This window comes from Quercus lobata, chromosome 7 (genome assembly GCF_001633185.2).
Source record: "Quercus lobata isolate SW786 chromosome 7, ValleyOak3.0 Primary Assembly, whole genome shotgun sequence".
In the NCBI taxonomy this organism is placed as follows: Eukaryota; Viridiplantae; Streptophyta; class Magnoliopsida; order Fagales; family Fagaceae; genus Quercus; species Quercus lobata.
In genome coordinates this window covers 38,043,443-38,063,064 of record NC_044910.1, presented here as the reverse complement: position 1 = coordinate 38,063,064, position 19,622 = coordinate 38,043,443, and the positions used below count along the sequence as shown (strand labels likewise).

The following is a 19,622-nucleotide window of genomic DNA, read 5'->3' as shown; positions in this document are numbered from 1 at the left end:
AATATAGAGAGGTTTGTGGAGTGATTGCGATTTTTTTTTTTAATAGCTACAGCGTACCTACTTTTATAGCCTATGATTAATGTTATACATAATTTCAGCAAAGAAATTAATGTTATAAATGTAAATTAGTTTTTATAAATAACTAAAGTCCTGGTAGAACAAGAATTCAATTTTTTGAACTTTTCTTGTTGGGTTTTAAGCATTTCATGGTGAGACTTTGCTCTAACGACGTGCACTGCATGTTTATTAGTCTATTCAATTATTAGATTCCTCCACGGCTCCACCATGGGAGCATATCACTGTGTATACAACTCCCCTTACGTGACCATCTAACCCAATATATATAAAATAGGGATTTGCATGAATTGGGTTTGTGCGATTCTTAAAATTCAAGCCAACTTTTTAGGTTTGAAAAATGTCAAGTTAATCTAAACATAATCAATTGTAGCTCTAAAACCAATCACATCCGTACATATTGGGTTGAGTTGCTTGGATGGTGGAATTGGAGTCATTTGGAAAAAAAAAAAATCTAAGACCTCAACATTTTGAGGTAACTTTAATACGACAGAATGTATGAAATAATTGTGGATCTATATGAAAGTGATAAGCAATCACTACAAATTAGGAGTGATGACAGGAAAGGTCAGATTGAGTTTCAAAATATACATGCCATAAAATGTGACCTTGTCAAGTAAATGAAAGGCCTAATTAATGTTGATTGACGGGCAAATGAAACCGTTTATAGGTCAAACAAGGAGAACCATTTGACTCCATCAAGTTATTCTGCACATCATATCATATCATCATATACTATATAATAAAAATTGGGCTTAGAAGCCGTAATTGCGCTAAGTGACTTTACCAAATTGCAGAAATTTTATTAGATTTAAAATATATATATATATTTATATATATATATATATAATTTTTATTTTCCTATAATTTCTAAGTTGATAAAAATCTTAATTTGGTTATACAATCCAAATTCTTCATCTAATCCTTATTTTTTAAGTGTAGTGTATTATAATCCAAATTCTACATCTAATCATTATATTTATTTATTTATTTATTTATTTTTATGTATGGTGTATTATTAAAGAAAAGTAGCAACTTTCTTATTTTTTATTACTACACTACACCTATTTAGTTGGTTTTTTTCTTTGAGAGGTAAATTTAGTTGGTTGGTGCCATACAGCTAAAACCTTCAAGTGTGTCTATCTAAATACTATCAACAAAGCCTAAAATAATAGGATAGAAAGAAAAAAAAATCATCTAAAGCATAAACTATTGAAATGTGTAGTTGTGATGTAGAAGTATAGCTAATCCCATGTGTAAGGACACAATTTCTAACGACCCAGGGATGGGCTCGTATGTAAAGGGGTCCAAATAATACGATTTGTAGAGAGTGGGCTTAGAAAGGCTGGACCTTGGTCGTCGGGCAGCGGTTTAGTCATGGTTTTTCATGGGAGCCCATACGAAGGTGAGTTTGACCTGAATGACTGAGCCCTACACGGGTGTGGCGTGAAGATCTATCTCCTCGGAATTAGTCCGAGGAGAGTCTCGTCCTAGCCACCCTTCTTTTTTATGAGTTCGTTCTTCTCCCTTTTTCTCTCACTTCTGGGCCTCCCCTTGTTAATGCAGCAAGCTTCCCTTTTATACTAGTATTTCCTTCCCGTTCTTCACCTACGTGTCCGTTTCTCCTTGTTCTGGGTGGTTACTTGTCTTATCAATCTTCACATCAGAGTGGTTGGGAAAAGTTGGATAGCATGGTATGAGTATAGGTTTGTCAGGCGGTGGGCTCCACATTAAGGTGTCGGCAGCCTTCTCCCTTATACTACTCTTGTACTGATTTTGTCCTTTTCCTCAGGCTTTTTGGGCATAAAGTCGTCCTCGGCCACATCCTTGGACCTTTAAGGAGTTTTCATTGCGCGTTCTTAGCAATAGGGCTCCTCGGCCTGGACTTTTGGACTTTTAACATAAAGTGGACTGGGGTCTCAGATTTCGGGCCCCACACCATGAATTTATTAAAAAAAAAAAAAACCAATTTCATTGGGATACACACAGGAGGATTTGTTATCTACTTTTTTTTTTTTGGGATAAATGTCAAATTTTTGGATAACCAAAAAAGAAAAAAAGAAAAGAAGAAGAAGCTAATAATGTTAACAAATAACAACTTGATTTTTACGGTATAACAAGAAAAAAAATTGTAATTAATTATAGTATTTGATTTTATTTTTTTTTATTTTTATTTTTTTTTGCTTATATCAACTTCTTCAGAACTTGAAATTATTGTTTTAAATAGAAACAACTTTTTATAACAATTGAAATCATATAATTAAACTAAATATTAAAAAATTAAATTAAATATTTAACGTGATGTATATCATGACAATTAATATCCTACCTTTTATGTCCTAATGCCATACAATTACTACTAATATTTTTTGAGTTCTTCATAGTTATCGTTAACATGTCCTCTCACTTTTGATTTATTTGATTAGCAATTGGAGATTTATTTGATTTATGAGTTATGAGTTTTAGGGTGATTAGAATTTCGGCTTCACACCTGCACTCTCTACAATAATATCCATTCCCTTAATTGATAATTATGTGTCAATCTAAAAATCATGAAAGAGTTTTTTTTTTTAAAAAAAAAAAAATTTAATATACGGATCTCTTCTCTTCTCTCTACCTGATAACATGGTTTACATGATAAGAACAAACTCTATATGTTATGCTAGAGATAAGGATAAAGATGACATACTTAATTCTTTCACATACATGAAAGAGTTTTTTTTTTTTTTTTTTTTTTTTTTTTTTTTTTTTTTTTTTTTTTTTTAAAATTTAATATACGGATCTCTTCTCTTCTCTCTACCTGATAACATGGTTTACATGATAAGAACAAACTCTATATGTTATGCTAGAGATAAGGATAAAGATGACATACTTAATTCTTTCACATACATGTATATATATACCAACCATGATATAGAAAACTTTAAACGCAAAATGGTTATCATTTGAAATGCCGTTGACTTCAATTTCCTCTACAGGTAACATGTAGATGAATCTTTTCCATTTCACGTTTTGAGAAAAATAAAAATATAACTGTAAGGACCAGATTTAAGTCCCTAGCCCAAAGGGTGGATGGACTCGGGCCCAACAAGCCCAAAACAATGAATTTGCAGGGAGTGAGTTGGAAAACTAGGTTAAAATGAGGGATAACAGATGGAATGAGCTCAAATGACAAGAACAAAAAGATAGATTGATTTCAACTAAAGAAAATTGTCCTCAGTATGGTCCGAGAATACCAGTTCTTGTATATTTCTCTTAAGTTTGATTACAAATTTGTTTTCTGATTGCTACAGTGTTTCTCTCTAGATTTCTCGATCCCCCTCTCTCATTGCTCCCTTCTTCTTTTATACTATTTTCCCTTTTCATCTCTACCCTTCACGTGCAGACCAGATGGTTGGTGCTTGATACTTGTCCCATTAGCACCTTCCTAAAATCTGTAGGTAGTAATTGTAAGGCTCAAAACCACTGTTCAGGTATCACCTTCACATTAATGTGGCCAGAGAGTTAGCTGCAGAGTATTTAATGCGGTGGTAACAGCTTTCTCCTTAAATATTTTAGGACTCCCCTCTATCCTTTGTTTCTGCAATGCTTATCCATGCCAACAGAACTTCTTGCAACATTCTAATGCGGTGGTAACAGCTTTCTCCTTAAATATTTTAGGACTCCCCTCTATCCTTTGTTTCTGCAATGCTTATCCATGCCAACAGAACTTCTTGGAACATTCTCCCGAACGGCAGACCACCTCTACAGACCTCAACTTTGGTTAGTCGAGGAGGCATTCATCCTCGACCCAACCTCCTGGGCTGTTATGATCAAAACTAACTTCTTCATTTACTAACATGGGCTCCCTTGACAATGTTTACCCCTCCTCGGACGCCTTCTAGTCCTCGACTTGGGCCTTAGGCCCACTATATACGTAGATAATGAGCTCCTGGGCCTAATACCCCTACAATAACTTTTTTTCTTTGAAGATGTATATAAATTTTAATGTTATTTAGTTAAGTAAATGTGCTAGACTCAGATGTGCAAGGCAAATGAGAAGTAGGTAGGTTTTACAATATTGAAGAAAGTACAAGTTGGAATTAGAAACCGTAATTGAATAAAGTGATTCTTTTGTTCTCTCTCTTTTTTATTTATTAAATTTGTTAATTTTATAGATAGGTTAACATTTCATGTATGGATATATTTACAGATTATGCTAGCTTTATCATTTATTTTTATTTTATATGTTATTGACATCATATTGTGGATTTAATTTGTTGCAATTTTTGCTTGATACTTTGTTATGTATAGTCTAGCTTTTCTAAAAGCAAAATTTGCTGCCAATTTAAATTGGATAAGAGAAAAAGAAATTGGATAAATTAGATCCATCAGTCCAATTCCTATGTAAGTCTCTCTTTGCTTAACTTAAATTTGTTTTTCATATTTTTAATGTTTAGAAATTTGGAATATTCTTTTTTCTTTAAAAAAAATGGATTGTTCTTAATTAATGAATTGAGATTTCTATTTAATTTTGTTTTTGGTTGTTTTGTAATTATTAAATTAATTTTTTTTCATGTGTTTGTTGTTCTTTTTGCCTTCAGTTTTAATTTTTTTCTCTTCTAAAAAAATGTTTTAAATATTTGTTAATGCTTATAAATTTCAATAGTTTTTAAAGTACAATACAACTAAAGACATTACTCAAGTTATATAATTTAAGGTGTTAGATATTATATATATATATATATATAATTATGTTAGATAAAAAATATGAAAGGATTTAATAATGATTTATTCAGTTCACATAAAAAAATGATTCATTTAGTTATAGTTTCTAAAAAAAATATAGAACAAATTAATGACTAAAACCGTGCAAGGCATGAGACTTTTACTAGTTATATTTTTATTCCCATCCACAAAAACGCATATCTATCACATTATTTTTACGCGAATATACACATCTATATTTATAGATCCATGAAGTTGTAGTTCTCACCTTCAATTAAATAAAAAAGTTAAAAGCAATATAATTAATCATTTCCACAAATTTACACCTCCAAAAAAACAAAACCAAAAATATCATATGTACCTCTCCAAACACCCCCCCCCCTCCCCCCATCCCAACCTCCCAAAACAAAAAACAAAAACAAAAAACTAGATATACCACCAAGTAGAGAGAGATGACATCTATCTTTTAGAAAGAGATCCATGACCACCTCTTCGACTCTTTGTATAGCCTCTTTCTTCTTTTTTTTTTTTTCACTTTGCAAGTAAGCTTGAAATTTCCTTGCAAAATGAAGAAATTTAATTTACAATTTGAATTATCTTAACACCATGAGGCAATGATGAAATTTAGATAAATGGATTTCAGAGAAAGAGAGATGAAATTTGAAAAAGTGATTAGTCAAGAAAAGCTGAAAAGAGTTTTAAAATTTGATAAGAATAAGGTTAGGGGATAAGGTAATCTGAAATGGACCAATAGGACAAATGAAGGTGAAAGGTGTGTTAAAAAAAAAATTTATATGTTTCAAAATATTTTGAATCAAGTTTTTCAAGTGAGATTTTGCTACATCCAACATTGGGATCGAAAATTTTAAAATCATTGGTCCGAGATTCCCCCAACCCACCATTCAAATTAGTTTACGACCCCTTATATTAGGCTAGATTGGGTTCAGGCCCCTAATTATGGGGATGGAAATAGTTAGGGCAAGATGGAGATGGATCATGGGTATCTTACCCTCTTTTTAGGATGAATAAAACTTGCACATGGTGAAAGTGGGGCAGGCTGCAAGCAAATTAAAGATATTTTGTCATTTTTGATGAAAGTGACTTTTGGACTAACTAGATAAAGGTGTGGAAGAAAATAATTGAGCGACTATGAAAGTGTTAAAAAAGAAATATTTGTGTTTGGGTGTGATAACTTACAAACTTGATATGTATAAAAATATTAAATTATATATAAATAACTTAATATATGCTAAATAAAAAAATATCTATACACATTTAGGATAGATTAAGTAAAACCTGTTCCTCAAAAAAAATAAAAATAAATAGTAAAACCTAACCACTCTCATTGTCAGTATAAGGGGGAAAAAAAAAAACCCACACAAGAGAAAGCATGATAAAATGGAAGTGGTTAGGACATTTTCGCTATCCTTACCTCAACAATCAACACCTCTCCTACCCCAACAATATTGGAAAAAAAATTGCGAAGGGTTTTATAACTTAACTAACACTTCTTGGTGTTTTTATCGGAAATGTTAAGGGTTCAAATTCTCCCTTTGTTGTTATTGTAACCGTTGAATTATAAATAATAATAAACAAATAAAGAAAGAAAATGAAAGGTGTAAGATATATATTGAAGTAGCTAATGAGGGGCATTTAAGTCATTTAAGAGCATGCTAGAGTTCTCACACAATTTTGTTTCCTAATTCCTGAAACCCTCATGCTACTGAATATAAAAGTGTAAAATACAAAAAACTACTCTTGAGGTTTGGTGTGTTCCAGTTAGTTCAATTGATAAAATCTTTGATGGTTGAATAACAGATTTAGAGTTCAATTCCTGCCTATACCAAAAACTGATTAGTGTCTTCGTTTGATGATAATGTATTTTTATCAGAAATGTTAAGGGTTCAAATTCTCCCTTTGTTGTTATTGTAACTATTGAATTATAAATAATAATAAACAAATAAATAAACAAGTAAAGAAAGAAAATAAAAGGTGTAAAATATATATTGAAGTAGCTAATGAGGGGCATTTAAGTCATTTAAGAGCATGCTAGAGTTCTTACACAATTTTGTTTCCTAATTCCTAAAACCCTCACGCTACTGAATATAAAAGGGTAAAATACAAAAATATCTGATGGTTGAATAAGAGATTTAGGGTTCAATTCCTACCTACACAAAAACTGATTGGTGTCTTGGTTTGATGCTAAAGAACTATATCATTAGGAACGGACATCATATGTTGAAACTCTCTAATTTAAAAAAAAAAAAAAAAAAAAAAAAAAAAAAAAAAAAAAAACTATTGAGGTTTGAACCAATACTAAATAGTACTAAAATTTTTCAAAAATATCAAATTTGCTCCCTATGTATAAATGTCACTAAACACCATTTGAAAAATTTTATGCTTCTCATTCTTCATTATTAATATGTGGCTGCTATTTATTTATCATTGGCTAACGAGACACAAGCTTTCAAACCAAATTAAAAGTAGGGATGGCAAAATATGACCCACAAACTCAACATAAAACAATACGAAATTAGCAAGTTATAGATTGAGACTTAATGAGTTTGTGTCGTATTTGGGTTGACACGATTGACCTGTTTGATAAACAATTTGCATTAGTGTTCAACCTATAGAGTTCGTTTAATCCGTTTAATTAAATGACATTTTACCAATATACTCTTCAAACCCTAAGTATATAAACTTATTAGTTGTTGTAATTTACTTTCTTTGACATATTGTGATTGATTGTTTGTGATATCGAAATATGCTTTAGTTTTGAATGATTATTTGTGATGTAGTTATTCGTTAGTTCTAAATTTTATATTAAAAATATTTATTTGTATTTTTTTTTCATTTTGATAAATTTTGATAAATAGGTCGATACCACTGAACCGTTTAATAAATGAGTCGTGTTAGAGTTGAGGAATCTTGACTCATTTAATAAACATATCGAGTTAGTGTTGGTCCATATAATTGGGTACCCATGAGTTAATACGACACAAATCCCAAAGGGTAAAATACAAAAACTACTCTTGAGGTTTGGTGGATTCCAATTAGTTCAATTAATAAAATCTCTGATGGTTGAATAAGAGATTTATGGTTTAATTCTTGCCTACACAAAAAACTAATTGGTGTCTTAGTCTGATGATAAAGAATTATATCATTAGGAACGGACACCATATGTTGAAACTCTCTAAAAAAAAACTATTGAGGTTTGAACCAATACTAAATAGTACTAAAATTTTTCAAAAATATCAAATTTGCTCCCTATGTATAAATGTCACTAAACACCATTTGAAAAATTTTATGCTTCTCATTCTTCATTATTAATATGTGGCTGCTATTTATTTATCTTTGGCTAACAAGACACAAGCTTTCAAACCGAATTAAAAGTAGGGATGGCAAAATTGGACTTGACCCACAAACTCGACACGACACAACACGACACGAAATTAGCAAGTTATGGATTGAGACTTAATGGGTTCGTGTCATATTTGGGTTGACACGACTGACCCATATAAACGAGTTGGGTTAGTGTTCAATCCATAGAGCCCGTAAACAAATCGACACAACTAACCTATCTAACAAATGAATCATGTGAGGGTTAAGGAATCTTGACTCGTTTAATAAACATATCGAGTTAGTATTGGTCCATATAATCAGGTACTCATGAGTTAATACGACACAAATCTAACACGCGAATACGAATTATCACCTTTAATTAAAAGTATAGTTTGTGTTTAGGGAGTAAATTGGAAAATTGTTTTTAAAATTCTTGGCAATATATGATATTATATATATTTTTTGGGTAGGGTAATATATGATATTAGTTTAAACTTTAGGGGTGTTTTTTGTATTTTATCGAAAACCTAAATGTAAAACCCAAGTTCCACTCTCTTATATTTTGCTCAACACCACGCACCCACATAGCGCAGAGAGGCAGGCTAGGGTTTTTCACAGTTTCTCTTTCTCCTCACAAAAACAGCAAGAGCGAGCAAGCAAGCATGGAAAACACCGCCGCCGCCACGCCGGCGCAACTCTCACAGAAGGAGAAAGATATCCAGATGATGTTGGCCTCCCATGTCCACTTGGGCACCAAAAACATCGACTTCCAGATGGAGCGTTATGTCTTCAAGAGGCGCAGTGATGGTTGGTTTTTCTGTCTCTTTTTCACTTTTTCTCTTCTGGGTTTTTGTTATTGTTTTGGATTGGTTTTGATTATTAGTAACAGTACAGTTAACTGGGTGTCCAATTTTGCAATATCCATGTAATATTTTAATACTAATTCACTATTGGTAGCTTTGGTTTTTAGCAGAGTATGGCAGAAATAAGAACATTGTATTGATTGTGTTTGGATGTATTGCATTGGTTTTGTTATATATAGCATAGTGGTTTTAAACTTTTCATTTTCAAAATGAAGATCCATTTGAATCAGGGATTGAAATGTGAAATTGTGCATATCAATTATCAGATTGTCTTTCCTTGCATTTCATCTGTAAATGGAATTGTTTAAGATTTGTAGGTTTTAAAGCTTGGTTGTATATGTATATAGAGTTTATTTATTTTTTAAATAGCTCTTAGAGTAGATTGTTTAAATTTAATTGCAAGTTAAGTTTCTGAATAATGGGCTCAGTTCTTAATGTACACTAATTGCTATTAAGAGCTGCTTTTCACGTCCTTTATATATACATGGACTGGGGAAATTGATGTTTATGTGTTGATTACCTGTGTGCTTGTCTAATACTTGATTAGTGTTGTTTTGACTTTTAGGAATATACATAATCAATGTGGGGAAGACATGGGAAAAGCTTCAGTTGGCAGCCCGGGTTATTGTTGCAATTGAGAATCCACAAGACATCATCGTACAGTCTGCAAGGCCGTATGGTCAGAGAGCGGTCCTGAAGTTTGCTCAGTACACGGGTGCCCATGCTATTGCTGGGAGGCACACTCCTGGTACCTTCACCAATCAGTTGCAGACCTCATTCAGTGAGCCTCGTCTCCTCATCCTCACTGATCCAAGGACTGATCATCAGGTGATTGCTGCTTAAATTGATGTTATTGATGCATTGTTTTTGCTTGTACTGTTGCTTATTTGTACCAATGTTTACTCACTACCAAAAGCTGATTGCAGCCCATTAAGGAAGCTGCCCTTGGAAATATTCCAACTATTGCCTTTTGCGATACTGATTCACCCATGCGGTATGTTGATATTGGGATCCCTGCCAACAACAAGGGGAAGCATAGCATAGGATGTCTCTTCTGGCTTTTGGCAAGGATGGTTCTGCAGATGCGTGGTACTATTCGTCCTGGGAGTAGGTGGGAAGTGATGGTAAGGAAGATGGCAGAAGGCTCTTTTTGGTGGACTTTTTTTTCCTTAGAGAGCTAATTTGCTAATGTAAAATGGGTCATCCTTTTTATTTACAGGTGGATTTGTTTTTCTATCGGGAGCCCGAGGAGGCTAAGCAACAGGAAGAAGAAGAAGAAGCTCAACCCATGGCAGATTATGGAATTGAATATAATCCTGCTCCCCTTGCTTCTGACCAATGGCCTGTTCAAGGTGCTGCTGATGCCCAGTGGATCCCTGATGCTCCGCAACCTATTTCCGCTGTTACTGCGGCATGGACTCCAGAAACAGGTAGAACTAAGTTGTTTTCTTTTACTTTGGCTTATTGAAATGCAAGATTATGTAAATTTTATCTCGTTGATATGGTCCATCTAAATATATTTGTATGCACTGGTGCTATATTGCTATTATATTTGTATATTTCTAATGTTATAAACATGTTTGACGTGTCCCTATGGGCAAAAAGAGTTATTTATAAATTGATTCCTGGATTTTGTGCAAGTGTTTGTGTTCGTGTTGGTAGTTTTTCTTCTAACACTGATAGCTTGAATTTACTACTAAAAAATCATATGATGGATTCAATTCTGGCCTTATTTGGTAAACTTGTCTATCAACAGCAAAGAATATTACAACTATTGTCATTTGTTCTTTGAATTTAATTCTTCATTTGTTTGCTGGAATTCCATTACATTATTCCTGGATGTTAATAAAAGAAATATTTGCAACATGTGCTGATCTTGTGTTTAAAATAAGATTTGTTCATGCAGAAAACTATGTATGTGGTATGGCATCTGTTGCATTTGCTGACATTTTATTTCCATATTTCTTACCCTTTTTTTCCAGGTCCAGCTGCTATAACAGCTGAATGGGATCCAGTTGCGCCCCCAATTCCTACTGTTGCTGTTGAAGGTGTTCCTCCTCCTTCTGGCTGGGAGTAATGAAGTGTGCCAGATTTTTTACTTAAATACTCCCTGAATCCAGGATTTTGTGTTAGGATTTGATGTATGGTCAATTTTCTGTTGGGAATGAACCTTTTTATTGGCACAGCTCAGTTTTAGATATAGAGTTTCAGAGGCTTTTGACTTTGATGTTGGTGTCTTTGAGAGATGCTTTATTTTGATATATTTATGATTTAAAATCTGCAAGCGGTGTAAGCTATATTTTATGATAGAATCAAATCCTCGTTTTCCCTTGCATTCTGCAACATGACATGTTTGAAGGGTTTGGAAGTATGACTAAATGTCATCCAAACTGTGCCATATTCAATTTTGATGTAAGGTACAATTTCCTTTTTGTTGTAGAAATAAATTAATACTGGTTTCCCCTGCCCACCCATATCTTTTGTCATCGATTGGGTTACTTGAGTCTGATTCAGTTTTATAGACTGGAAATTTTCTGTTTTGTCAAACCTGAGGATTCTGAAAGGAATTTAGTATATTAATAGCAAATTTTTTTTTTGTTGATAATTTAATATTAGTACAGTTAGTTTTTTACTAACAGAATTCTTGATCATCCTGCGACATTGTAAATTTAACCTTTAACTGATGATAGGGGTTGGTAAAATGTTCTCTTTCCTTGTTTGTTTGATGTTTAAGTTTAGGAGGCATCATTTTCTCAAAAAAAAAAAAAAAGTCGAGAAGGCATCAGTACTCAGCAGTTAAATGTAAATGTTAAACAAGGGTCTTACCTAGAAGACTGCCATTACTCAAAAAACAAAACAAGGGAAAATGAGAAATGTTAACGAGTGTCCTTAGGATACTAGTTAAGAATCTAGTTAAAGAAAGTTTTGACATCACTTTTATAGGAAATGAAAAAAGCTGTCAAAACATTAATTATTTTTTTTTCTTTTTCCATAAAAATTTTCTTTAATTGGATTCTTAACCAGTGCCCTAAGGGCACTCGTTAGCATGACCCAAACAAACAGAAACAAAGTGAGTTATTTGTGTTTCACGTTTAGGTTCCATGTGTTATGGCGTAATTTTATTTTTTTGGGAAGTTTGGTTTATATCAAATAAACTTGAGTGGTTAAGATGCATTCATATGTTCATCATTATAATTGTCGACATTTTTTAGACTTGGTCTTCTTGCACGTGTTGCCTGTTGTTAGATATTGAGGATGGGATAAAACTTTGGTATAGTCTTCTAGTGCATTGGATAGGACTTGGAAACGGATAGGACCTGGAAGCAATATGTGATCGTTTTTAGATATGTGTTGTGTATTTTAACGCTAGAGGCAAGCAAAATGCCAAAAAAACTAACCTTTATTAAATTATATGCAGATGAATCATTTTCCATGATCTCCTGCCCAACTTGTAAGGGGAAAATAAAAACAAAAGGCAAAAACAAGTATACTGCATCGAACGAGAATGTGTCCAAGTGGCAATGAGTAATTAGATGTAATAAAATTTTAGTATAGAACTATTCAAAGTCTATTTACTTTGATTTTAGCAATATTTAGACAAAAGACTTTAAGAATTAGAGAAATAGGAACTTCCGAGAAAAGATTTTTAAGGTGCCTAAATATGAAGATCATGAGGAAGAAGATCAATTGTTAGATCCTACTTTTTATAAAGTAGAGGATGAGATTAAAATCATGTAATGTAAGGTTGCTAAAATAATTTATTACCTGGCTTGCGTGTCATTATTGTCAGTAGTAGTTTTACTTTTTTACCCTTTTGTTGCCTATGTAATGTAATGTAAGGTTGGGTATACTAAGATGATGTCAATAGTTAGGGTTGGGTTAAGGAACTAACAAGTTGCCTTCACTTCACTCGATTTATTTTAAGCATTCAGGCTAAGAAAGTTGCCTTATATATGATAGTTTAGTGCACGTGCAAGGCACGTGAAAAACACTATCAAAGAGGATTCCTAATAAACAACATTATAAATCTATCATGGCTGACTTTCTTTAAAAGCTAACAAAAGATAACTGAGTGGTATCCTCTGAACTCTGAAGATAGAATTGTAAGGCTCAAGCATTAGACATAACATCCACAAGATTTTGAGGGCATATTTAAATACTTCAAGTGATCTATTTTATGTTGGATTTTCATATCAATCTTCTTCCTTTCATTCCCAACATAATAGGAAAACATGTAAGGATACTATACTACAAAATATCAACAAAAACTTGCAATTAAAACGAAATCACCCACCAAAAAACTAACTAAAATGGAAGGCACTAAAAGATGTACTTGTCAGAAATTGTTTATGCTAAATGGAAAATTTTCCTTCAGAGTATAAAAAGCTATAGAATACCACCCAAAAAAAAAAAAAACCAGATATCTCAATTTTGATAAAATTTAAATCAACGCTTTCAAATGCGCTAATTTTGTTACATAGCATGATTTTAGGAAAAATTTAGGAGAAACACATCCAACCAAACTTATTTAGTTATGTAACACTTTTTTTGAAATTAAGTGAAAGTCGAGTTCTAAACTTGAGTGACACATAATACTTGAGTTCTAAAAAAGTGTTACATAACTAAATAAGTTTGGCCAAATTTTTTTTCCTAAAATTACTCTATTTGGCCAAAAAAAAACCCTTCCAAATGTCAAAATATAAACTAACATTAGTTTTATCACATTATTGCCAACAATGATTAAAATCAAGTAAGTTAGTTCTAAATTCAAGTAACATATACTGATTCTCCACTTGTGTCACTTGAAATTATTGGCTATACAAATCAATATTAAATAAAAACATTGAAACGAAATGGCAAAACTTAGACAAAGTACCACTCAAAATTGCTATCAAAATGCAAAACAAAACCACTCAAACTCTCATTTTTATTTATTTATATATATAGAATAAGATATAAGATACAGAAGACAAAACTTTCTGCTAAATTTCCTTCTCTCACCCAACCCATGACCGAGTGTTATATATTAACAAATAACATACCTTTACTTCCGTAGTGTACCACAGGCAAAAAAAGAAAAGAAAAAAGCAGAAACAGAGAGTCTGTAACTGTAAGAGTAAGACAGAGGGAGCACCCATCGTCTGGCTGAGGTAGGTGGAATTCTCAATAGAGGTTATTGTCATTTCCATGATAACTGTTATTACTACTTATTATTATCATGGATGCCTTTGGCAAATGTGCTTTCTTGCTTTTGAAATAAAAATCTCTCTTTGAGAGAACCCCCAATAGAGTGAACAAATATAGGTTGGATGTCTCCCTCAAACTGTTTGAAGAAATTCCTGAACCAAAGTTCCTATCACCAAAACTCATCAAAAAGGGTTTGAGTAGGTTGTGTAAGGTAGAAAAATCTTATTTTTGGGCATCTTTGTAAGTACATGTTTCCTCATTCTTTACATGGGTATTTCATTCTCTGCTGCTCACATGTATCACTATTGCTCATATACAATTAATTGATTCAGAAACTGAATGTGGTATTTCTCACAGTTAAATCATTTGCTTTTAGTTGTGTGCCTTGATGCATAAAAAGAGGAAATTGCTGGACAAAGCTAACCTAGGCATTGCCAAGGTTAAAGCTTTAACCATAAGAAGAACAAAATAAGCGTGTACTATATTACCACTTTCCTAAGTAGAAGTTGCTGAAGTGGTGATGATTACTAAGTATATGTGCCACATCTATGTCATCAGCTGAAGGAGTGGCGTTCCTTCACAAAACAGCCAGCAAATATTCTCAATCAACTTCGTTTTATTTTTCTCTTCCATTGGAGATATGACATTACAAACTCATTTTGGTTTATAAGTTACAAAGAAAATAATTTGGAGAGGTACAGTAAGTTGTAATAGTTTCAGATATTAAGTGTATTGCAATAGCTCCGATGGCTTAGATTGTGAAATTTAGTTGGATATGTGGATTTAAGTGGCTTAGTCTGGAACCCTTGAAATTAGAAGTTATAAGAAATAATTATATCTTTAGTTTTATGCAGACTTTCAGGTAGAAAAATATGTTAAGGGAAAATCTGGTGTGAAGTTTTGGAGAGCAATTCAAGGATATTCAATAGCCATTTGCCAATTATTTCAATATAATGGACAGTTGGAACCTTTAAAAAGGGATGCCCTTAATAAGGCTGTGTAGGACATGCTCATGAGGCTGTCTCTATTATTTTGAGTTTTGTTAGGTTAAGAAGATATGAAAGTGCCTCTCCCTCTCTAGGAAAGGTACATTGTGAGGTTGGAGAAAAGTTGGGTTTTAAATAAGACGACCTTTTCATTTTTTGTTTCCTTTTTCATATTGAGAAGTAATAATAATGAGAGGTGTAAAATTTTTTATAATCATGGCGTTGAGCTATTTTTCCACAATTCCTCCCCAACAGTATTGTCACAACAATAAATTTAATTGCACTTGCATTAGATTCAGTCTTTAGTTATTCATGTAATATATCTTATATGATAAACAACTACATGATCCCATGTCATTCCTAAACTTGATTCTGAATTGTTAAGAGTAGTACTCAATTAGCATGTTGGTTGCAAAAAGGTTATTTTGAACAAAATGACTTATCTTCATTTATAGTTTCAACTCATAGTACCTTCAATAAAATAAACATTTTTTATTTTTATTTAACTATTCTGTGCATCGCTTAGGTTAGCGACTAGTGTGTGTGTGTGTGTATATATAAAACAAATTTAGGAGATATTTTTATTGAATTAAAAAAAAAAAAGTTGCCATTATCAGTTATATCACCAACCCATCACTTCTCGAGTTACTTTCAGTCGCACCCAAACACCGCCACTCTCTCTCTTTCACCTGGTGGCTTCAACAGTTGGCAGTGGTTCACCACTCTCAGTACGTGACTGGGAGTTGGATAAGGTGAGAGACCACTCTCTCTTTCTCTCTCTGTGAGCTCAATGTCAATTATAATGATGTTTTATGTTTAGTTGTGAAATCAGTAGGAACAGTTTTGAATGTTTTGAATGATGGAACTTCAATCACTTCATTCAATTTCAGGGGTTTACTGTATACTGTAGATTCTTTCTTCTTCAACTATAATAATCACCAAAACAACACACCGTTTATAGGCTATCAACTTTTGTCAAACTCTTCTCCACTTTACAATTTGTGTTCATTTTTCTCACACAAATCTAATTGATTATGATATAGATTTATATATACAATGAAGCTGAAGGTAGTGTCCAAGAAAATCTATGATTATGTGCGCCATGATCTCAAAGAAATTGCTTTCCCTTCTTCCTTGCCTGATCCTCCTCACATCAAAAAGCGCCCAAAACTCACTTGGCGTGACCGATTCTTGGTTTGACCACTATCTCTGTTTTTTTTTTTGGCAAAATTGTTCATTAAGTTTTAATTAGAAAGAATTTCAAATTAACGGGTGTGTGTATTTTTTGATGGTGAAGATATTAAAGGAGGCTTCTAGGCTTTATGCTGCAAGTTGGGTACGTGACATTGGTCCGGATCTTCGGCCAAATGATTATAAGAAGTTTGACGAGGATGAGAGTGAGAGTAAGCCTAATGGAGCAAAGGGTGGGACTACTAAGGAGAGAGAACCGTCAACGTTGGAGGATCTTGGTAAGACTAAATTTCTGTTTTAATAATATTCACTATTAGTGTCAGTGGACTCAGTTTGTTGTACATTTGATGTTCTTTTTTTTTTTTTTTTTTTCTTTTTGTGTGTGTGTGTGTCAATGCTAGGGAAACTACAGATTAATATGTCAACAATCACAAAAAGTAATTCAGAAATTTATTTATTATGTTGGTAAAGTGGTAGTAATTACATTCAGTGTCACTTTAGTTTGAAAAGTAATAAAATTGGAGTAGCTTTAGCATTTTCCATAAACTTGATACATTATGTGCAAGACGCCTTGACCTATATGCAATCTTCTCATATGTCTTTAGGTTCCACATTCTAGCCCTATCCAATCTGTCCCTAAAGGCTGCTTCACATTAGAAATTCTGAGCATGTAATAAAGAAAAGAAAATTGTATTGGAAGGTAAAAAGAAGCTTGCAACATCAGAAACATATTCTTGCAGTTGATGTTCATAAATTAATAGTTACTGTTTTAATTGAAAAACAAATATGTTGGAAGATCTTGAATATTTCTTTCTTCACCTGCTAATCTTTATATTACCATCATTTTTTCCCCCTCATTATCAATATTCCTTTTATTGTTTTGAACATCAAATTGGATACCACTATTGAGTTTGTAATTTATTGAGTTTAATTCTGGCTATCTTTTACTTGGGGAAAACAAAATTTATAGCTGTGGCTGCGAGAGGGGGAATGGAGACACTAAGGCCTGCTTTGCAACGGGTGTACATGACAAGAGCTTCTGCCTACAGAGATGCTCTCAAAAGTTTTATACAGGGCTATCAAGAAGGTGTTCAACAGGTCATGGAGAAGAAGGATGATTCTAAATCTGAACAGGAAGGCAATGCGCCAAAAAATTCACATTGACATAATGTAGGAAGCAATATATATGTTTCTTCTTTTCTAGTGCGTAAAATAATCACTCAACTTGTAGAGCTTTGCTAGAGCTCAGATTGTAGGGAACTACTAGCATGATCAACTCAAATTTAAGAGTTTTTCCATAGTGTAAACAAACACTTGAGAGCTATGAATAGTCTGGAAATTCTTTTGTACATATAATGTCTTTTGAAATAACTGTCACTTGGTAGTGCTGAAGTCGTTATTTTGCCACATTTGTGAATCCTTGGTAATTAGTTTTATGATTTGTTTACGCCTTATACTTGTGTTGTTTTCGTTTTATTTCCAGCCAATGGAATAGATGTTAATGGTATAATCTAGTGTGTACAACTATGATGAACAGAGAATATTTCTGATATGAAACTGTGTTGTTTAATATCTGTATGAAGTCCAAGGAAAGTAATGCTTGATAAATACTATCAGTTAAAGTTCTATGGCAGCAGGTAGAGTGCATAAGGATCTGCTTGTTATAAACTCTCAACTGTTCCCAAATGAATAACAGAAACAAGTGTAATTTGTGTGGGACACTAATAGCAATTCTTTTATCATTCTTCTCTTCTTCATTTCTCTATGTTCTAATTATTGGTATCTATTTTGCTAATGTGTGGAGGTATGGACGCATTACGGTGGCTTATGGTTTGGTTTGTTTTGTGTGTGCACGTGCACATGTGAAGAGATGGTAGTTATATACATTCCCCCACCAAAAAAAAAAAAAAAAACTTTCATTCAATTAGATTGAACACATTTAATATGAGCATATAATTTGTGTGTGTGTGTGCCGGCGTGTGTGAAGAGATGGTAGTTATATACATTCCCCCACCAGAAAGAAGAAAAAAAAAAAAATCTTTCATTCAATTAGATTGAACACATTTAATATGAGCATATAATTTGACAAATGCATGACATTAGCTTGCATCAGATGATGATTTTTTTTCTAGTGACACGCAGCACTCATCCAAATGAAATAACTTGTGATTTTGTGTTATCTGATTGTTTTGGTTGGATCAAGAGTAAGATATTTGGCTTCATTTAGGATGATTTCTCTATACTATTTTCTTTTCTTGTCACTGCATCCATGTGGGGATCATTTTCAGCCTTTCGAAGGACCCTTCAGAATTGGTGGGCGGCCTTCTCACAGAAATTCTGTTTAAGATAGAAACAGCTGCATTGGGACACCACTTTCAGCTTTAGAAGGATTGTACATGGCAGGCGAATTGTGCTGTGCGATGTGAAGGTGAATACTTTTTAGTGCATACTGCTTCATGGAGGTAGAGAAGACTGAAAATGACTTCGCGTGATATTGAAAGATTGAAACGGAGATCATGTCCCCACAAAGAGAAATTTGCTTCTGCTTTCGGCTAGTCAGTTTTCTTGCTCTAGTGCATGGTAGCACTTCTTAAGCCATCAATGATCCTTAGAGATTTTTTTTGGAGCTAGCAATTGCTTTTTCTATCTCAGGGAAGAGTTCCACTGAGGGACTGACTGGATTGTGGGTTGCCACATATCAGTTCCTTCCCGCCTCATGACTGTGTTTTTGGTTCAAGTCTTTTCAATCACATGGCTCTTGCTCAAGTCTTCTCTAGAACATGATATGGAAATTCATTATCTATGACCATTATTATATGTCCTTTGCAAATCAATTTTGGAGCCTTGGGCATCAGGTATCAAGATTCTCTTGTCTACAATTATTTTTCTACAGTTAGACTTCCTTTTTCCAAAAAAGAGGGAAATCTGAGTGGTTCTTTCGTACTAGGACAGAGTCTTCCAAAATTATGGCTAATGTATGGAGGTATGGAAGCATTAAGGTGTCTTATTTGTTTTTGTTTTTGTTTTGTTTTTTTCTTTTTTTGTGTGAATGAAGAGATGGTAGTTCTCTACATTCTCCCACCGAAAAAAAAAAAAAAAAACCCTCAATCAAAATGAAATCTTCATTCAATAAGATTGTACACATTTAATATGAGCATGTTATTTGACAAATGCATGATATTAGCTTGCATCAAATGATTTTATTTTATTTTTTAAGTGACACGTCACCGCATGCATCCAAATTAAATAACTCATGATTTAGTGTTATCTG

The 19,622-nt window shown here is 33.1% G+C and overlaps 2 protein-coding genes across 4 annotated transcripts; both read left to right on the top strand.

Annotated features, from left to right (window-relative positions):
- The first annotated feature begins 8,693 nt into the window (after positions 1-8,693).
- On the top strand, positions 8,694-11,455 carry LOC115953621 (40S ribosomal protein SA-like). The gene is made up of 5 exons (XM_031071356.1): positions 8,694-8,931; positions 9,553-9,815; positions 9,914-10,111; positions 10,207-10,417; positions 10,970-11,455. The coding sequence occupies exons 1-5, from the start codon at positions 8,787-8,789 to the stop codon at positions 11,062-11,064; spliced, it is 912 nt and encodes a 303-aa protein (XP_030927216.1). The 5' UTR covers positions 8,694-8,786; the 3' UTR covers positions 11,065-11,455.
- A 2,483-nt stretch (positions 11,456-13,938) lies between these two features.
- Positions 13,939-17,702, top strand: LOC115951322. Of its 3 annotated transcripts, none has more exons than XM_031068519.1 (5): positions 13,939-14,137; positions 15,816-15,912; positions 16,204-16,354; positions 16,458-16,629; positions 17,322-17,702. In XM_031068519.1, exons 3-5 carry the CDS (start codon positions 16,217-16,219, stop codon positions 17,513-17,515), a joined length of 504 nt encoding a protein of 167 aa, XP_030924379.1. In that variant the 5' UTR covers positions 13,939-14,137; positions 15,816-15,912; positions 16,204-16,216; the 3' UTR covers positions 17,516-17,702. The 3 variants fall into 3 exon arrangements, with proteins under 3 accessions (XP_030924379.1, XP_030924380.1, XP_030924381.1); XM_031068520.1 differs by having other exon boundaries at positions 15,778-15,912; XM_031068521.1 differs by lacking the exon at positions 15,816-15,912.
- The last annotated feature ends 1,920 nt before the right edge of the window (positions 17,703-19,622 follow it).

What these genes read in the sequence shown, in the direction of transcription:
- LOC115951322 (XM_031068521.1), top strand. Translation starts at nt 16,217, where the DNA reads ATGAAGCTGAAGGTAGTGTCCAAGAAAATCTATGATTATGTGCGCCAT. An exon ending in CTTGGCGTGACCGATTCTTG is followed by an intron (nt 16,355 to 16,457) that starts GTTTGACCACTA and finishes TTGATGGTGAAG; the next exon opens with ATATTAAAGGAGGCTTCTAG. An exon ending in GTCAACGTTGGAGGATCTTG is followed by an intron (nt 16,630 to 17,321) that starts GTAAGACTAAAT and finishes CAAAATTTATAG; the next exon opens with CTGTGGCTGCGAGAGGGGGA.
- LOC115953621 (XM_031071356.1), top strand. Translation starts at nt 8,787, where the DNA reads ATGGAAAACACCGCCGCCGCCACGCCGGCGCAACTCTCACAGAAGGAG. An exon ending in CTTCAAGAGGCGCAGTGATG is followed by an intron (nt 8,932 to 9,552) that starts GTTGGTTTTTCT and finishes TTTGACTTTTAG; the next exon opens with GAATATACATAATCAATGTG. An exon ending in ATCCAAGGACTGATCATCAG is followed by an intron (nt 9,816 to 9,913) that starts GTGATTGCTGCT and finishes AGCTGATTGCAG; the next exon opens with CCCATTAAGGAAGCTGCCCT.